This window comes from Pollachius pollachius, assembly GCF_949987615.1.
Source record: "Pollachius pollachius genome assembly, chromosome: 1".
Classification (NCBI taxonomy): Eukaryota; Metazoa; Chordata; class Actinopteri; order Gadiformes; family Gadidae; genus Pollachius; species Pollachius pollachius.
In genome coordinates, this window is record NC_136934.1 from 273,355 (window position 1) to 294,253 (window position 20,899).

The 20,899-nt window shown below is 47.2% G+C and overlaps 1 protein-coding gene across 1 annotated transcript in view; it reads left to right on the forward strand.

Moving 5' to 3' along the window:
• Positions 1-5,764: 5,764 nt before the first annotated feature.
• cep120 (centrosomal protein 120) overlaps positions 5,765-20,899 on the forward strand; it is a 29,606-nt gene continuing 14,471 nt past the window's right edge. The window contains exons 1-11 of the mRNA XM_079749542.1: positions 5,765-5,963; positions 8,182-8,338; positions 9,055-9,178; positions 9,549-9,693; positions 16,553-16,701; positions 17,105-17,302; positions 17,519-17,725; positions 18,364-18,490; positions 18,660-18,861; positions 19,414-19,566; positions 20,082-20,264. Coding sequence (XP_079605668.1) covers positions 5,921-5,963; positions 8,182-8,338; positions 9,055-9,178; positions 9,549-9,693; positions 16,553-16,701; positions 17,105-17,302; positions 17,519-17,725; positions 18,364-18,490; positions 18,660-18,861; positions 19,414-19,566; positions 20,082-20,264 — 1,688 coding nt within the window. The 5' untranslated portion in view covers positions 5,765-5,920. The remainder of the gene's footprint in view (positions 5,964-8,181; positions 8,339-9,054; positions 9,179-9,548; positions 9,694-16,552; positions 16,702-17,104; positions 17,303-17,518; positions 17,726-18,363; positions 18,491-18,659; positions 18,862-19,413; positions 19,567-20,081; positions 20,265-20,899) is intronic.

A 20,899-nucleotide genomic window follows, 5' to 3' on the forward strand; every position in this document is an offset into this window, starting at 1 on the left:
CTCCCCTAGATCATTGGTCCCGCCCCCATAGCGTTTGTCCATCCCCCAGTGTCGCCCCCTCATGCTCCACAAGGGATCCTCACTCAATTATTGACCAAAAATGTACTTTTATTTTGTTATATTTGCAAAGATTGTGAAGTATTCTAGAGTGTTTGTTTGTGTGTGTGTGTGTGTGTGTGAGTGTGTGTGTGTGTGTGTGTGTGTGTGTGTGTGTGTGTGTGTGTGTGTGTGTGTGTGTGTGTGTGTGTGTGTGTGTGTGTGTGTTCCCGGATAAAAGGCTTGTAAAATTGTACCCTGCTAAGGTTAGTCGTGCTGTCCAACAGAGACACAGGAAGGGTGTACCACCACAGCAATTAGTTCACTAAGCATCACAAGCTCTCCTCCTGCTTCCAACCCCAGCACATCCAAATGTATCTGTCTCCCCTCTCTCTCTCCCCCCTCTCCCTCTCTCTCCTCTCTCCACCCCTCTTCACCTCCCTCCCTCTCTCTCCTCTCTCCCCCTATGCTCTCTCTCCTCTCTCTTCTCCCTCTTCCTCCCTCTCCCTCTCTCTCCCTCTCTCTTCTCCCTCCTCTCTCTCTTCTCCCTCTCTCTCTCCCCTCTCTTCTCCCTCTCCCTCTCTCTCCCTCTCTCTTCTCCCTCTCCCTCTCTCTCCTCTCTCTCTTCTCCCTCTCTCTCTTTCTCCTCTCTCTCTTCTCCCTCTCTCTCTCCCCTCTCGTCTCCCTCTTCCTCTCTCTCCTCTCTCCCCTATGCTCTCTCTCCTCTCTCTTCTCCCTCTTCCTCCCTCTCCCTCTCTCTCCCTCTCTCTTCTCCCTCTCCCTCTCTCTCCTCTCTCTCTTCTCCCTCTCTCTCTCCCCTCTCTTCTCCTTCTTCCTCCCTCTCCCTCTCTCTCCCTCTCTCTTCTCCCTCTCCCTCTCTCTCCTCTCTCTCTCTCTCCCCTCTCTTCTCCCTCTCCCTCTCTCTCCCTCTCTCTTCTCCCTCTCCCTCTCTCTCCTCTCTCTCTTCTCCCTCTCTCTCTCTCTCCTCTCTCTCTTCTCCCTCTCTCTCTCCCCTCTCGTCTCCCTCTTCCTCTCTCTCCTCTCTCCCCCTCTCTCTCCCCCCTCTTCACCTCCCTCGCTCCCCCCCGCCTCTCCCTCTGTAGTGCTGGATGTCCCTCTACCAGCTGCTCTGCTGTATATACGGCTGCCTTCATTTGAGAGACCAACAGTACACAATAGTGCATCTGATCTTGCCCAGCCTTCCTGGGCAAGTTTTTTCAAGCCTAACTAGTTCCTTGGGTTTCATTTCAACAGTTGTAACTTTGGACCACTCTCAAACCAAACCCTGCCCATCCTATATCCATGGTGGTTTTCTTCCTTGAATATAAAACTCTGTTTACAAGGTATATGTCATCCTTAGGGAGACAGTGTTGTCTATGAAAGCTGCTTGGTTGCTCTTTCCACCTCACGGTGTGTTGACTTATTAACTATGAAAACGTATTAACATGAAACCTGCTGTTGCTTTTTTATACTGTATATGCCTTAATTCATATGTTTGGCAATCATGATTAAAGAATGTTTATATATAGCCTCTCTTTGTTGAACAACGAACCATCCTCTTGTCAGAAGTCGAAGAAAAAGTGTATTTAGATATAAGTTAATAATGTATCCCACAGGAAGTGGTCTGGTGTGGAGGGTGAGGACCTCCGCGCGGTTCAAGTATGATACCTTCCGGTTCATGTTAGATTTCCGGTTGATGAACTATTTTCCACTTACATTAATCCACTTCAAAGTTACCAAACTGGTTTTAGGAGAAGCAAATCCACAAATGATGCTCTGGTTAAGGTTTGCAATGAAATTGAAAAGTCTTTGATAATGAAAGAAGTAATGGTGGCAGTTTTCCTGGATATTGAGAAAGCCTATGACACTATGTGGAGAGAAGGTGTGCTGATTTAACTAGGAAAATTGGGAATTAATGGGAAAATGTATAATTACATACTTGATTTTCTCTCTCAACGGTCCATCAGGATTAAAGTAGGTGGTGCAGTATCTAATGAGTTTATTGTTGAAAATGGTATCCCTCAAGGGAGTGTTATTAGTCCCATCTTGTTCAACATAATGGTTAATGACATATATGACAAAATGGGAGAGAATAATGAAGGCCTATTATATGCAGATGATGCTGTGATTTGGAGAAGAGGACGCAACATTTCATATATTAATGATAAGATTCAAAAGGACATTCATATACTTGAACAGTGGGGAGTTGATTGGGGTTTTAAATTTTCTGTTTCAAAATCACAGGTTGTATATTTTACTGGAAAAAAGGCCCTGAAACTTACAAAATGATGCTCTATAATCAGCAACTTGTTAGAGGGGAAAATTTTAAGTACTTGGGAATATGGTTGGATGCCAAACTCACATGGAAATATCACATTGATTATATCGAAACAAAGTGTAAAAAGGTAACTAATCTTATGAGAATGGTTACAGGGCAGAGTTGGGGAGCAGACAGGCAGTCACTGATTTACATATATAAAGCATTAAAGAGGTCAACAATTGATTATGGTTGCATAGTGTACAGCTTAGCATGTGAGACATCCCTCAAGAAAATTGAAAGAATGCAGTATAAGGCATTGAGGATTGTCCTAGGTGCTTTTTAAACAACTCCTACAAGCACCTTATTAGTAGAATCTAAGGAAGCCCCAATTAATTTAAGGTATGAGCAATTGTCTTTAACATACTGGGTTGGACTAAAAGGAATGGTTAACAACCCATCTATTTCAATGCTTAGTGATTGTTGGGAATATAAAAAGGCCAATGGATTTGGTTGGAATATTGACAATTTAGTGAATGAGGATTGAAATGTATGGATTGAAAGAATTAAAGTATGGTCCAGCATTAGCTTTAAGCTGTATTCCTCCATGGCTGCTTCCTGATCCAGAGGTAAACATTGATTTATTAACAGAAAAAAGCGAGCATCTCACCATGCAAAGCTTTGCTCAAGCCTGCAGTTATTTAAATACTTCATACTATGGATATCTGAAAATATTTGCAGATGGTTCTAAAGATCCAAAAAGGGCAATTTGGTATTGGTATATATATTCCAGAATTTGAAAAAAGGATATGGATATAGAGTGAGTGACTTTTTATCAGTATACTCAATAGAGATGACTGCAATAATAACCGCTCTTAGATGGGTTGTAGATACTAAACCTCTTAGATCAGATATATGTACTGATTCTATGGCAGTACTACAAAGTTTTATAACAGATAATTCAATACGTGAAGATTTGGTAATATAGGTAAAACATCTTCTTTTAAATATTATAAGCCTTGGATTAGTTATTCAGTTCTGTTGGATTCCAGCCCACTATGGAATCTATTGCAATGAAATTGCTGATAAATTAGCTTAAAAAGCACTGGAATTAGACCAAACAGATATTCACATTCCATTGGGCAAAGGTCATCATTAATTAAATCAGAGGTTAATTAATACTACCATAGGAACCTGAGCAGTGTTGGAGGGAAAATAATCACCTCAAAGTGGCTAAACAGACATGAAGAAGTTGTAATAACAAGGTTGAAATGAGGTCATACTGGACATAATTCCACTCTAATAGGTAAAAGTAATGGTGTATGCTCTGAGTGCAAAGTTGTAGAGGATGTTAATCATGTTTTATTTAAATGTAAGAAATTTGAGCAGCACAGGCAGAAATGGAAAGAACTGGACGAAGAAAATGACATTCACAATATTTTACGGGAGCAAGGAATGGAGGGACAAAGAAGCAGGTATTTTGTTATGTATCTTAATGATACTAAACTAATTAGAAGAATTTAACTTTAAATGTATATAAACTTAGCACAAAAAGAAGGAAATGTATGTTTGGTAGATTATTTCTCTGTGGTAACAATGCTTTTTGGCAATAAATCTTTGGATTTAAATTTACCGTTGGAAAGCCTGTTTAGTTACCTTTCTAATGGTGCCCCATTTGTAAGGAACATGCACTTGTGGGATGAGCAGCAGCGCTGAGTATGTGGGTTGCGCCCATGAACAATTTGCCAAATCTTTTCTGCCAATGCCAAACAGGTTATTTTGCTGTTGCTATTGACACTTGTTTTGAGCTTCTGGTACCCCCAGGTGCTGCCGATCAGGGGCCTGATCGGCAGCACTTGTGAGCATGGGCCCTACTACTGTAAGTACAGCTACAGTCAGTAAGTGTCACTGATCTGGACAGGGCCCTTGTGATAGGGCAACTTCAAGCTGGTGTACCGCAAAACCAAGCTGCGGCATTATTTGGAGTGAGCCCTAGTACCCTCTCCAAACTGAAGGCCAAGTTCCATATAACGGGGGATGTCAAAGACAGGCCGCGAAGTGGGCATCCCAAGAAGACGACACCCCAAGACGACCGTTTCATCACCCTGTCAGCACTCAGTCTTCTACAGATTTGCAGTCAAGGTTTGCATGACGATATGGCCGACGGCTCTCTGCCCAGACAATCCAGAACAGACTACACGCAGCCAATCTACGGTCTCATAGGGCTGCCAGGAGTCCTGCCATGACTGCCCTTCACCGTCAGGCCTGTTTGCGCTGGTGTCGGCAACACGTGCACTGGAACCTGAACATGTGGAGGAACGTTATGTTCAGTGATGAGTCCAGATTCTGCCTACGGCAGCTGGATCATAGGGTCAAAGTGTGGAGAAGACACGGAGAACGCTATGCTGATTGCTGCACCGATAGAATAACATCTTTTGGTGGAGGCAGTGTGATGGTGTGGGGCGGCATCTCCCTCACTGGAAAAACGATACTTGTCATCATTGGAGGCAATCTCAATGCAGAGAGATGTAGAGATGAGATTCTGCAACCAGTGGCAATCCCATCTCCACAGTCTGGGACCGAACTCTATTCTCCAGAATGTGGGAGTGGAGAGGGTGGAATGGCCTGCTAGCAGTCCTGACCTCAACCCCATTGAACAGTTGTGGGATCAGCTTGGGCGAGCTGTTCGTGCCAGAGTGACCAACACAACCACGTTGCCTGACTTGCGACAAATGCTGGTTGAAGAATGGGATGCCATCCCACAGCAGTGTGTGACCAGGCTGGTGACCAGCATGAGGAGGAGGTCCCAGGCTGTTGTGGCTGTGTATGGTTCTTCCACACGCTACTGAGGTTCCTGTTTGTGAAATGAATAAATTTTTTAATTGCCAATATGTCTTGTTTCTTCAAACTTCAATCATCCAATCCACCAAACACTAAACGAGTCAATGGCAGAATAATCTTTTTGGCATTGGCAGAGAAGATTTGGCAAATTGTTCATCGGGGCAACCCACATACTCAGCTCTGCTGCTCATCCCACAAGTGCATGTTCCTTACAAATGGGGCACCATTTGAAAGGGAACTATACAGGCTTTCCAACAGTATAAGATTTATTGCCAAAAAGCATTGTTACCACAGAGAAATAATCACCCAAACACAAATGTCCTTACTTTTTGTTCTAAGTTTATATATATATTTTTTATTATTTTTATTATTATTATTCATTTATTTATTTTGTTAGTTTATTTAATTTGTTTTGTTTTATTTTTTTGTTTTTTCTCTGAATGTATTTTTATGATTTAAAGTATGATTTGCCAACGTCCTTGTTACGCACTCCTGTGTAGTAGTCCACTAGGTGGCGGTATATAGTAAAAAGCTATGTTCCTCCATTAAACAGATGAGGAAGAAGAAGAAGTAGACTTCCGGTTCTGAATCAAAGGAGGTGGCGCCAAAGAACGTCAACAGAGCGGGTCGACAACGGATCAATTTAATAATTAGATTACAGATGATAGATTACCAGAACAATATCGTTCATTTCTGCCGACCACAACGATAACGTGCATTAATTTAACGTTCATCAAGTGAACGATAAGGGTTAGAGAGGGTTAGGGTTGATGTTAGATCCTGATCATGAAGACTGAGCCGCTACTCGTCGTCGTGTCCGTCCTGGAGGGTAAGAATCATTAAACATTAAACTTAACATTACAACATTATACCTTTAACATTACACCTTTAACATAACAACATTATTCCTTTAACATTACAACATTATACCTTTAACATTACACCTTTAACATAACAACATTATACCTTTATCATTACAACATTATACCTTTAACATTACAACATTATACCTTAAACATTACACCTTAAACATTACAACATTATACCTTAAACATTATACTTTAAAAATTACAACATTATACCTTAAACATTACAACATTATACCTTTAACATAACAACATTATACCTTTAACATTACAACATTATACCTTAAACATTACAACATTATAACTTAAACATTATACCTTAAACATAACAACATTATACCTTTAACATTACAACATTATACCTTTAACATAACAACATTATACCTTTAACATTACAACATTATACCTTAAACATTACAACATTATACCTTTAACATAACAACATTATACCTTTAACATTACAACATTATACCTTAAACATTACAACATTATACCTTTAACATAACAACATTATACCTTAAACATTACAACATTATAACTTAAACATTATACCTTAAACATAACAACATTATACCTTTAACATTACAACATTATACCTTAAACATTATACCTTAAACATTACAACATTATACCTTAAACATTACAACATTATACCTTAAACATACCTTTAACATTACAACATTATACCTTTAACATTACAACATTATACCTTTAACATTACAACATTATACCCTTAACATTACAACATTATACCTTTAACATTACAACATTATACCTTAAACATTACAACATTATACCTTTAACATTACAACATTATACCTTAAACATTACAACATTATACCTTAAACATTACAACATTATACCTTTAACATTGCAACATTATACCTTTAACATTACAACATTATACCTTTAACATTACAACATTATACCTTTAACATTATACCTTTAACATTACAACATTATACCTTTAACATTATACCTTTAACATTACAACATTATACCTTTAACATTACAACATTATACCTTAAACATTACAACATTATACCTTTAACATTACAACATTATACCTTTAACATTATACCTTAAACATTACAACATTATACCTTTAACATTACAACAATATACTTTTAACATTACAACATTATACCTTTAACATTATACCTTTATCATTACAACATTATACCTTTAACATTATACCTTTAACATTACAACATTGTACCTAACCCTAAACCGACCTTCACAATGATGACAATAATAAAGAAGTTACCTTTAAACCTACTGGTGATAAAGTCAGTAGAAGATGTTAAAGTTATAAAGTCAGAAGAGGTTTAAGTTATAAAGTCAGTAGAAGATGTTTAAGTTATAAAGTCATTAGGAGATGTTTAAGTTATAGTCAGTAGGAGATGTTTAAGTTATAAAGTCAGTAGAAGAGGTTAAAGTTATAAAGTCATTAGGAGATGTTTAAGTTATAAAGTCATAAGGAGATGTTTAAGTTATAAAGTCATTAGGAGATGTTTAAGTTATAAAGTCATTAGGAGATGTTTAAGTTATAAAGTCAGTAGGAGATGTTTAAGTTATAAAGTCAGTAGGAGATGTTTAAGTTATAAAGTCAGTAGAAGAGGTTAAAGTTATAAAGTCATTAGGAGATGTTTAAGTTATAAAGTCATTAGGAGATGTTTAAGTTATAAAGTCATTAGGAGATGTTTAAGTTGTAAAGTCTGTAGGAGATGTTTAAATTATAAAGTCATTAGGAGATGTTAGTCTATGTAAAAATATTATATTAATGAAGCCTGTGACCAGTGCTTTGGATGTAGTTTAACTAGCCTTGTTTGTAAAGTATCACTATCAGGTGTTTTATAGAGTATATAGGAAGGTATGCTACCAGTACCACCGTGTAACATTGTGTTACGCTGGTACCACTGTGTAACATTGTGTTACGCTGGTACCAGTACCACCGTGTAACATTGTCTTATGCTGGAACCACTGTGTAACATTGTGTTACGCTGGTACCACTGTGTAACATTGTGTTACGCTGGTACCACTGTGTAACATTGTGTTACGCTGGTACCAGTACCACCGTGTAACATTGTGTTATGCTGGTACCACTGTGTAACACTGTTACATTGTGTTACGCTGGTACCACTGTGTAACTTTGTGAAACATTGTGTAACCTTGTGTTAGGGCGTGACTTCCCGAAGAGCCAGCAGCCGTTGGTGGTGGTGACGGCCAGGTTCGATGGAGAGCGGCTCTCCACCGACCCGGTAGAGAGCCAAGAGCAGCCCCAGTTCAGCACGGAGCTGGCCTGGGAACTGGACCGCCGCACCCTGCACCAACACAGGTCAGGACCAGGGGCCAGACCCCCAGGACCAGGGGTTAGACCCCCAGGACCAGGGGCCAGACCCCCCAGGACCAGGGGTTAGACCCCCCAGGACCAGGGGTTAGACCCCCACAGGTCAGGACCAGGGGTTAGACCCCCAGGACCAGGGGCCAGACCCCCAGGACCAGGGGTTAGACCCCCACACGTCAGGACCAGGGGTCAGACCCCCCAGGACCAGGGGTTAGACCCCCAGGACCAGGGGTCAGACCCCCACAGGTCAGGACCAGGGGTCAGACCCCCCAGGACCAGGGGTTAGACCCCCAGGACCAGGCGCCAGACCCCCCAGGACCAGGGGTTAGACCCCCCAGGACCAGGGGTCAGACCCCCACAGGTCAGGACCAGGGGCCAGACCCCCCAGGACCAGGGGTTAGACCCCCCAGGACCAGGGGTTAGACCCCCAGGACCAGGGGTTAGACCCCCAGGACCAGGGGTCAGACCCCCCAGGACCAGGGGTTAGACCCCCACAGGTCAGGACCAGGGGTCAGACCCCCACAGGTCAGGACCAGGGGTTAGACCCCCAGGACCAGGGGTTAGACCCCCAGGACCAGGGGCCAGACCCCCCAGGACCAGGGGTTAGACCCCCACAGGTCAGGACCAGGGGTCAGACCCCCCAGGACCAGGGGCCCGGGGGGGTGGAGGTGACGGTGTGTGGAGGTGACGGTGTAATGCTCCTCCAGGCTCCAGAGGACCCCCATCAAGCTGACGGTGTTTGCGGTGGGCAGCGGGACGGAGAGAGAGTCGGGGGGAGAGGCTCTGGGCTACGTGGTTCTGGAGCTGCGCTCCGTCCAGGAGATCAGACAGGTCCTCCACCTCCACACCTCCACCCTGTACTGGCACCACCTCCACACCTCCACCCTGTACTGGCACCACCTCCACACCTCCACCCTGTACTGGCACCACCTCCACACCTCCACCCTGTACTGGCACCACCTCCACACCTCCACCCTGTACTGGCACCACCTCCACACCTCCACCCTGTACTGGCACCACCTCCACACCTCCACCCTGTACTGGCACCACCTCCACACCTCCACCCTGTACTGGCACCACCTCCACACCTCCACCCTGTATTGGCACCACCTCCACACCTCCACCCTGTACTGGCACCACCTCCACACCTACACCCTGTACTGGCACCAGTCGTGATTTTTTTTGTTGTGTGTGTGTGTAGGAGCCCCGCTGGTTCCCTCTCCTCAGCAGCCGGTTCTCCCAGCGGCGGCCCGCCCTGCTGCTCAGCGTTCTGCTGGAGAACGACACCAAGACCCCCCACGCCTCTCCTGATAGGTTCAGAGCCAAGAAGGCCCCGCCCAGACCAGGTCAGCTCCATGTACCTCTCCTGATAGGTTCAGAGCCAAGAAGGCCCCGCCCAGACCAGGTCAGCTCCATGTACCTCTCCTGATAGGCTCAGAGCCAGGAAGGCCCCGCCCAGACCAGGTCAGCTCCATGTACCTCTCCTGATAGGCTCAGAGCCAGGAAGGCCCCGCCCAGACCAGGTCAGCTCCATGTACCTCTCCTGATAGGCTCAGAGCCAGGAAGGCCCCGCCCAGACCAGGTCAGCTCCATGTACCTCTCCTGATAGGCTCAGAGCCAGGAAGGCCCCGCCCAGACCAGGTCAGCTCCATGTACCTCTCCTGATAGGCTCAGAGCCAGGAAGGCCCCGCCCAGACCAGGTCAGCTCCATGTACCTCTCCTGATAGGCTCAGAGCCAGGAAGGCCCCGCCCAGACCAGGTCAGCTCCATGTTCCTCTCCTGATAGGCTCAGAGCCAGGAAGGCCCCGCCCAGACCAGGTCAGCTTCATGTTCCTCTCCTGATAGGCTCAGAGCCAGGAAGGCCCCGCCCAGACCAGGTCAGCTCCATGCTCCACAGAGTCCTTCAGATAATGTATTAATAGCACTGTGAGGAACGACGTGGTCGGCCCAGGTATATGGGATACTGACTCAGTGGACTGGAGAGTGGGGACAAAAAGGGTGAAGAAAGAGTGAAGTTTTATTTCCTTCAAAAATAGTTCAAAAATAAATCCAGTGTTCAAAATATAAATGAATGTTTAAAAAATAGCGTAGCATAATTTAGCATGACTTTAGCCTAGCATAACGTAGCATTACTAGTACTGGCCTTACAGCAAGCCAGCACCTACCCTCACTCACCCCAACACGAGATTCCCCTTAGGGCCATACCACTACCATGGGGGACATTTGCTGGCCAAGGCTAAAAACAATGACCTACTGCCTCCTATCAATTAGCTGGTTACTGAGGCCCCGTCCACACGGAGACCATCTTTTGGTGAATCCCCATAAGTCTTGTGTGTTTCGGCCGGCCGTCCAGACGGAGCCGGCGGATCCGGTGCCCGAAGCCGCACATTTCTGAAACCATGTCCCAGGGGGATTTCAGCTATATCCGGACCATGCAGTTTCGTGTTAGGATTCGTGTGGTCGCCTGAAATGCAAACGATGACGTCATTGCCCCCCCCACCAGCTGGACAACGTCAGAGTTGCGTTAATTTTTTAATTTATTTTTTGATTTGTATTCTTTTTGTAGCTTTAAATACAGCCCCTTGATACATTTAATTACTGACTGTACATTAAGAAGTATTTCTGCTGAATTTAAAAGGTTGAATCTCCTCGTGACTGAATGTTTGTATACACCGCGCAGGCTTGATGCGCTCCACTTTTTTCTGTGAAGATCCATATTGCGCCTTGAATATTGACTACAGCGTTTCTACAGCTCGATGCGTTTTAGCTATGAGTCTGTCTCAATGGAGATATTCCTGAAACGCATCAAAGGAAAACGAAGGGGAAAAGATTGTTTTCGCCTGTCTGGACGGGGCCTGTTCTTCTCAGACTTTGGCCCCTATTTTGCATCCGGCGCAATTGACTTTCTCACTGACGCATGTGTCGTTGCTAGTTTGCAACTGGCGTAGAGCGTTCTTCTCCCTCCTGCGCCACGCGTCGGTAAATTAGGGAATGATCTTGCGCCCCAAGGGGCGGTTCGGCGAAAGGAGGAGGCGTGTTCTGGCGCAAACGTTCCCTGGTGCTATTTTGCAGTTTCAGAAACCACTTGCGCCACAAACCAGGAAATACCTGGTTTAAAGTCATTGGCGTGTTGTTCAGATGCTATTTTAACGGCGCATGCATAATGTTGCTTGTGCACCTCGCGCATACACTTTGCTTCTCTCATCTACCTAGCAACACATTCTTGGTAAATTACTTGGGAAAGAACAGCTGTTACAGTGGTAATAAGTTGTACTTTTAAATCAATGCATCTGCAAACACCGTACAGCAAACACATATTTTCTTGACACAGACATCGTGTACATGCCCATAACTTTAGGATTGATGAGTATTTCATCGTGAGAAAACATTGTTTTACCGCGAGTGAGTGTTGAAAGAATGAATGAATGTGGGCGCGCGTGTCTGTATGTGTAAAGAATTAATGAATGCGGGCGTGCGTGTGTGCGTCCATCTGTTTAAACACACGCAAACTAAACATGTAGAAAACTAAACATGTGGAAGAAAACCTTATTCCATGTGTGAATTAGGCCATATTATTTGGCCATAAACTGAGCCTTTTGAAGTTTGAAATTCATGTGCATCTGTCTCATCGGAGACTGCAGACGCGCTGTCAAAATATCAACTCGTCAGATTCAAATGCGCTCATGTCTCCTAAAGGGGATGGGAGCTGGCACTCTCATTGGTTTATTGCACGTTATGCCCAAACCACACCTACAGGTAATTAGGCTACTTCAGACCAACCCTTTTTAGATTTGTGCCGGGTGCAAGAGAAATTTTTGCACCGGTAAAATAGCGACGTCGCCATAGAACCACCCACAAAGCTACTTGCGCTTGGCGCTTCTCACGTGCGTTTCAGACCGGGTCCTTTATGTTTGTAAACAGCGAGCAGGCTTTATGCGCATGCTCGCCTCTTCTTCTTCTTTTTGCAGGAGTTCTGTGGCACAAGCAGCGCCCCTTATGGGCCTGGAATGTGTACCACAGCGTTTCTACAGCTCGTTGCGGTTTCGCAATGAATCCGTCTTTACGTAGATATTCCTGAACCGCATAAAATGAAACCGGAGCATTTTCGCCCGTTTCGGCTCCGTGTGGACGTGGCCTGAGGCAGGGGGGGGGGTTTCACTTTCTCACAAGCAACTTCTCAAACAGATTTCTATGTGTTAGGTTCTATATGCTCTGGTTCTGTGTGGTAGGTTCTATATTCTCTGGTTCTGTGTGGTAGGTTCTATATGCTCTGGTTCTGTGTGGTAGGTTCTATATGCTCTGGTTCTCTGTGGTAAGTTCTATATGCTCTGGTTCTATATGCTCTGGTTCTGTGTGATAAGTTCTGTATGCTCTGGTTCTGTGTTGTAGGTTCTATATGCTCTGGTTCTGTGTGGTAGGTTCTATATGCTCTGGTTCTGTGTGGTAGGTTCTATATGCTCTGGTTCTGTGTGGTAGTCTCTATATGCTTTACATTTACATTTACATTTAGGGCATTTAGCAGACGCTTTTATCCAAAGCGACTTACAATAAGTGCATTTGTTACAATAAGTACATTTGTCATAAGAAGTGAAACAATATATCGCTGTCGGTACAGTAAGATGTTTATAGAACCAAGTGCAAGTATTACAATCGCTAGGCTAACCCATTCCCCGTGTAAAGCAATGATAGCAGCTACTGTAGATGCTACACAATTAAGAACCTTGAATAAGTGCAATGTACATGTGCCAGGACGTACAACGTTCAATGGTGGCTGTGCATTGGTTTCTATGCAGAGTCGAGGTGAACTCTGAACAGGTGAGTTTTGAGTCTTTTGCGGAAGCTGGTGAGCGACTCTGCGATCCTGACATCGGTAGGGAGCTCGTTCCACCACTGAGGTCCCAAAACAGAGAAAAGTTGTGACTTCGCTGATCGACTTTTGCTTGCTCTTAGCGATGGCGGTACCAGACGTCCAGCTGAGGTAGTTAAGCGGAGGGATCGAGCTTGGGTGTGTGGCTTTACTAATGCTTGGAGGCAGGCAGGGGCAGTTCCATCGACTGCCTTGTATGCCAGTACCATCATCTTGAATCTGATGCGAGCTATTACAGGGAGCCAGTGGAGGTCTCGGAAGAGGGGGGTTACATGTGAGAACTTTGGTAGGTTGAACACGAGGCGCGCTGCCGCATTCTGGATGCGCTGCAAGGGTTTAATCGCAGAGGCAGGGAGTGAGTTGCAGTAGTCGAGGCGGGAGATGACCAGTGATTGGACTAGAAGCTGAGCTGCTTCCCTTGTGAGGAAGGGCCGGATCCTTCGGATGTTGTAAAGTGCAAATCTGCAGGATCGGGCCACCGCAGTGATGTTTGCGGTGCAGCATAACTGATTGTCCAACACTACACCAAGGTTTTTGGCAGTTGGAGAAGGAGATACAGTGATGTTCTCAACAGTGACCAGTAAGTCCATGTGTGGGCAATCTTTCCCTGGTATTAGGAGGAGCTCAGTCTTGTTGAGGTTAAGCCTCAGGTGATGGGCAGTTGTCCAGGTGCTGACTTCTGCCAGACATTCAAATATGCGTGTTGCAATCAGGGCTTTGTCAGATGAGGGAAAAGAGAGAAATAGCTGAGTGTCGTCGGCATAGCAGTGATAGGAAAAGCCGTGGGATGTAATTACAGAGCCCAGAGATCTGGTGTGGAGGGAGAACAGAAGAGGCCCCAGTACAGAGCCTTGAGGGACACCTGTATCAAGCGTGCAAGGTTTGGACAAGGAGCCATTCCATGTTACCTGATAAGTGCGATTCATCAGGTAGGATGTGAACCAGGAAAGGGCAGATTCAGCTATGCCAAGTTCGGCGAGAGTGGCGAGGAGGATCTGGTGGTTCACAGTGTCAAATGCTGCAGACAAGTCAAGGAGAATGAGAACCGATGAGAGGGACGAGGCTCCGGCCGCACGGAGGGACTCAGTCACAGCGAGGAGAACCGTCTCAGTGGAGTGTGCTTTTTTGAAGCCTGACTGGTGAGGGTCAAGCAGGTTGTTAGATGAGCGATAGGAGGACAGTTGGTTAGCGACGGCACGTTCCAATGTTTTAGAGAGGAATGAAAGAAGAGATACCGGTCTGTATTTCTGGATGTCAGTGGTATCAAGGGTTGGTTTTTTGAGGAGAGGCTTTATTCTGGCAGTCTTGAAAGACGTTGGAACAATGCCAGAAGTGAGGGAGGAGTTAATAAGTGCGGTGAGAAATGGCAGGATGTCGTTTGATACAGCCTGGAGGAGGGAGGAAGGGATAGTGTCAAGGGGGCAGGTGGTGGCATGGTTAGATGTTATAATTCTGTTGACCTCGTCTGAGGTGAGAGGGATGAATTGGGTAAAGACAGAGGTGGGGGTGGGGGGAGGGAGGATGGTGGCAGTGATAAAAGAGGAGCTAATGTCCTTTTACTTTCTGGCTAAAGTAGGTAACAAAATCATCAGCAGTGAGGCAGGAAGGAGGAGGAGGGGAGGGAGGGTTGAGGAGGGAAGAGAACAAGGAAAACAGTTTCCTGGGGTTTGAGGTGGAGGAGTTAATTTTGGTCCGGTAGAAGGCAGATTTGACTGTTGACACAGTGGAGGTGAAATCAGAGAGAAGAAAGAGATAGTGAGATAGATCATTAGGACAGTCTGATCTCTTCCATTTCCTCTCAGCTGCCCGCAACTCTGCTCTGTGGGTCCGCAGAGATTCAGACAGCCAAGGAGGGGGGGGTGAAGATCGCGCCGGTCTGGAGTGGAAGGGACAGAGGGAAGTCCAAAGAGGAGGAGAGGGAGGATAGCAGAGTGTCAGAGGATTCCTCTGTGGATAGTTGAGAGAATTGTTCAATAGAAGGTAGTGAAGACAGAACAGTTGAGGCAAACGTAGAGGGAGAGAGAGTTTTGAGGTTGCGGCGGGTGGTGACAATGTGGGGACCAGAGAGGAGGGGGGGAGAGGACTTTAAGGGGAGAGAAAAAGCAACAAAGTGATGTTCAGACACGGGGAGTGGGGTAACAGAGAGAGCAGAGGTGCCACAGGACCTTGTGAATATCAGGTCAAGCTGGTTCCCTGCCCTATGTGTGGGAGGAGAAGGGGATACTGTTAAGTCAAAGGTGGCAAAAAAGTTGGTTATTTCAGGTGAGTGCAAATTCTCTGGCAGGATGTTAAAGTTGCCATGTATAACGAGTGGTGTGCCATTTTCAGGAAAGCAGCTGAGAAGGGCATCCATTTTTTCATAGAAGTCACGAAGGGGACCAGGGGGACGGTAGATTACCACAATGAAGAGATTAATAGGAAGGGTGACAATGACAGCGTGGACTTCAAATGCAGATCTGGCCAAGTGTTCTAGTGGAAGGACCTGATAGGACCACATCGGAGAGATGAGGAGTCCGGTCCCTCCTCCTCGCCCCGAAGGTCTAGGGGTGTGTGAGAATGAGTAAACAGTGGAAAGGGCAGCAGGAGTGGCAGAGTTCTCTGGAGTGATCCAGGTCTCTGTCAGGACCAGGAAATGGAGGGTATTGAGGGACGCGTAGGCCGAAATAGAGTCTGCCTTTTGCAATGACTGGCAATTCCAGAGTCCTCCCATCACTTCAAGGTCAGTGATGGCGAGGGTGGGTAAATGGCATAGATTGGATGGGTTACGACGCCGAGCAGAGGATCTATTGTGGCGTCGTCTATGAGTAGAGATTCTAACGATAATTGAAGTACGACACATAACTACAATACAGTGGCCTCTAAGGTCTTCCTCGAGGGACGCCCACAGAGAGACTCCCTTAGTCTTTGTTTCCCGTGACTCCCACAGAGAGACTCCCTTAGTCTTTGTTTCCCGGGTCTTCGTTTACTGGGTCCCGACGCTAAAGCTGACGCTACTAACACTTTAAATGCACATGGTAGCTCAGGCAGCCTTAGCTCCGCCCAGTCAATCAAGCCTATTGTTCACACCTTGTGACCGAAACTAGACTCAACGACCTTACTATCAACAACAACACAGCAAAAACCAACACTGCAGAAACTAGGGTTAAAGTTAGTACAACCAATTGCAATGCCAAACACTAGAATTCGTACCTTCAAGACTCACCACAGCTAGATATGAGACAACCTTCTTAAAGACGAAATGTAATGTAACTAAATGTAACTGTAATGTAAATATGCTCTGGTTCTATATGCTCTGGTTCTGTGTGGTAGGTTCTATATGCCCTGGTTCTGTGTGGTAGGTTCTCTCGTCGTGGCTGATCTGGTCCCAGACCGGCTGGAGGCGGTTCTTGTGCCGGAGCAGGGCTACCACCAGGTGGGACCCCCAGAACTCTGCTCCGACATGTTCGTCCTGTCTGTCACCGTTGCCTTCGCCTCCAAACTGGAGCAGGTAAACAAACGCCCTCAACACGTTGACCTTTAACCTCCGACCTGGAGCAGGTAAACAAACGCCCTCAACACGTTGACCTTTAACCTCCGACCTGGAGCAGGTAAACAAACGCCCTCAACACGTTGACCTTTAACCTCCGACCTGGAGCAGGTAAACAAACGCCCTCAACACGTTGACCTTTAACCTCCGACCTGGAGCAGGTAAACAAACACCTTGAACACGTTGACCTTTAACCTCCGACCTCAGCAGTGGCAGCTGAACATTTGGAACGTGCCCATCTACCTGAAATAGGAACCAATTAGCATTTTGTTCCGTTACTCTTAACGGGCCCTCGTTAAATTGTCATCAGCATTAACCAGTAACAGCCCATAACCGGTCTGTTAATGGGTCATGTGATGTGCAGCTGGTTCCCAGCACCATGCCGCTGGCGGCAGAGGGGGCAGAGTTCTTCTTCTACTACAGCCTGCTGGGTAATGACATCACCAGCGCTCCGTTCCTCAACCTCCTCAGCCCCTCCTTCCAGCCGGAGCGCGCCTCTGTACGCATCCGCAGCACAAAGCAGGTCCTGCTCACCTACCTGGGCCAGCAGCCTGCTCTACAGGTAACCCGTCAGTCTGCCTGGGCCAGCAGCCTGCTCTAAGGTAGGCTGTCTGCCTGCCTGCCTGTCTGTCTGTCTACCTTGGGCCAGCAGCCGGCCCTCAAGGTGACATGTCTACCTGTCTGTCTCTCTGTTTGTCTGTCTAGAGGTCTTCAGTGGTTGTATACCGACCTAACTTGCCTGTCTGTCCACCTGTCTGTCTGTCTGTCTGTCTGTCAGGTCCATCTGTGTTGTGGAAGTCAGTCTCTGGGGAGTGCAGAGGTACCTCTGTCAGACCTTTCTCACTGCTGCGGGGCGCTGGACAGACAGACGGCCACGGTGGAGGGGGTTTTCGTCCTCAGGGGGGGGGGCAGAGGGCCCCCAAGAGCCCCCCCCGCCGACCTGCAGCCATCAGTCGGCCTGGCCCTCAGCCTGCGGAGGGAGATGGTGGGCGCTCACTCGCTCACTCGCTCACTCACTCACTCAGTCACTCAGTCACTTATATGTTGGCCCAGAGGTTCACTGCTACAGCAGTGGGGTGAATCTCAGGTTCCTGACGATACGATCCATAGCCAACACACTGGTGGTGGCTAGCCACCAATCCGTAACGTTCTATAGGATGATGGGTTGGGTGGTGGTTCTATAGGATGATGGGTTGGGTGCTGGTTCTATAGGATGATGGGTTGGGTGGTGGTTCTATATGATCAGCTGGGTGTGGTGATGGTTCTATAGGATGATGGGTTGGGTGGGGGTTCTATAGGATGATGGGTTGGGTGGGGGTTCTATATGATGATGGGTTGGGTGGTGGTTCTATAGGCTGATGGGTTGGGTGCTGGTTCTATAGGATGATGGGTTGGGTGCTGATCTATATGATCAGCTGGGTGTGGTGATGGTTCTATAGGATGATTGGTTGGGTGGTGGTTCTATAGGATGATGGGTTGGGTGATGGTTCTAAAGGATGATGGGTTGGGTGGTGGTCCTCTGGCTTCTCTCCCGCCTGCGTGTACGATCGAAGTACATACAGTAATATAGTAATAATTGTATAGCAGTCGTAGTAAAGTCTATTTCCTCTCACATTGCTCCAGTTGCCAGGCAACAGTGATGGAGGAGATGGGCCTGCGCAGCCAGCGGCCCCATCCCTCCTCGCCAGGCCCCCCCAGACTGACCGCCAGGCTGGACAGCAGGGGGCGCCCTGTCCACCAGCACACACAGGTACACTGGTCTCAACCATGGAGGACCTGGTTTATCATGGCTTCTGCTCCTGCATATGGCAATGGGACCGGAATGAAGAATTCATTAAGGACAATCTTAACAAGTATTACCTTAATACTATTGTTACCCTAAAACGGAATCCTAAACTACACTACTCTCTCTGCTCCAGGGCTGGACCAGCTGCTGGAGGGAAAAGGGATGGTGGAGGGGGAGCAGAGCCAGGGGGAGCAGAACCAGGGGGGGGAGGTGGAGCAGAGCCAGGGGGGGGAGCTGGTCTCTATCCCAGCCTCATCGCACCACTTCTGCTTCTCTTTGGACCTCCGCAGTCTCAACAACCTGCTGCTCCCACACACCATCTCAGTCGTCCTCAGGTAGGTCTGGGTCCTCCTCAGTTAGGTCTGGCTGTTACTCACCTGTATTAAGTGTGTTAACTCACCTGTATTAGGGTGTTACTCACCTCTGTTAGGCTGTTACTCACCTGTATTAAGTGTGTTAACTCACCTGTATTAGGGTGTTACTCACCTGTGTTAGGCTGTTACTCACCTGTATTAAGTGTGTTAACTCACCTGTATTAGGGTGTTACTCACCTCTGTTAGGCTGTTACTCACTTGTATTAGGCTGTTACTCACCTGTGTTAGGCTGTTACTCACCTGTATTAGGGTGTTACTCACCTGTGTTAGGCTGTTACTCACCTGTATTAGGGTGTTACTCACCTGTGTTAGGCTGTTACTCACCTGTATTAGGGTGTTACTCACCTGTGTTAGGCTGTTACTCACCTGTGTTAGGCTGTTACTCACCTGTATTAGGGTGTTACTCACCTGTGTTAGGCTGTTGCTCACCTGTGTTAGGCTGTTGCTCACCTGTATTAGGCTGTTACTCACCTGTGTTAGGCTGTTACTCACCTGTATCATGGTGTGTGTCAGGTACTGGTACCGGTTCCTGGGGGGTGCCTCACCCATCAGCACCAGCCCGGCGGTGGAGCTCCGGGGGGGGGAGGAGGAGGTGCTCCTCCCTCAGTCCTTCTGCTCCTTCCACTGCGCTGCCCAGCCCCAGCAGGTCCAGCAGACCTTCACCAGGTCTGACACGCACGCACGCACACTCAGACACTCACAGACACACAAAGACACTCACAGACACACACACACTCGCACACACACACACACACTCACAGACACAGTCACGGACACACACACTCTCACAGACACACACACACACTCACAGACACACACACACTCACAGACACACACACTCCCAGACACACCAGTCCCAGACACACACACTCAAGGAAACACTCAAGGGACACACAGTCTCACGGACACACTCACATACACACTCACGGACAGACACACACTCACGGATAAACGCACGCATGCACAGCAGGTGGGACCCACCGTCCCCAGGTGTGACCTGTCCCCAGGTGTGATCCGTGTCCCAGTTTGTAACCTGGCTGGGCTCCAGGGGTAACCTGGCTGGGCTCCAGGGTGTAACCTGGCTGGGCTCCAGGGGTAACCTGGCTGGGCTCCAGGGGTAACCTGGCTGGGCTCCAGGGGTAACCTGGCTGGGCTCCAGAGGTAACCTGACTGGGCTCTAGTGTGCCCCTACAGGTGGAGGTGTGGTGTCGCGCCCCCGGCTCCAGAGACCAGCTGGTGGGCTCGGCCTCCGTGCCGCTGGCACCACTCCTCTGTGCAGACCGAACTAGCTTCATTGGTCCTCTGGATCAGCCGGCCTTCAGACAGACGCTCACCACCACGGCACCCGTACTGGCCAACCACAGGTACTGGTAACCAGTTAACCTCACTGACACACTGTGTTACTGTCCAACCACAGGTACTGGTAACAAGTTAACCTCACTAACACACTGTGTTACTGTCCAACCACAGGTACTGGTAACAAGTTAACCTCACTAACACACGAACACACTAACACACGAACACACTCCGGTACTGTCCACACAAAGCTACTAGTGACCAGTTAACCTCCCTAACACACATCGGTACTGTCCACACAAAGCTACTAGTGACCAGTTAACCTCCCTAACACACTCTGGTACTGTCCACACGGGTACTAGTGACCAGTTAACCTCCCTAACACACTCTGGTACTGTCCACACGGGTACTAGTGACCAGTTAACCTCCCTAACACACTCTGGTACTGTCCACACGGGTACTAGTGACCAGTTAACCTCCCTAACAGACTCTGGTACTGTCCACACAGGTACTAGTGACCAGTTAACCTCCCTAACACACTCTGGTACTGTCCACACGGGTACTAGTGACCAGTTAACCTCCCTCACACACTCTGGTACTGTCCACACGGGTACTAGTGACCAGATAGCCTCCCTAACACACTCCGGTACTGTCCACACGGGTACTAGTGACCAGATAGCCTCCCTAACACACTCCGGTACTG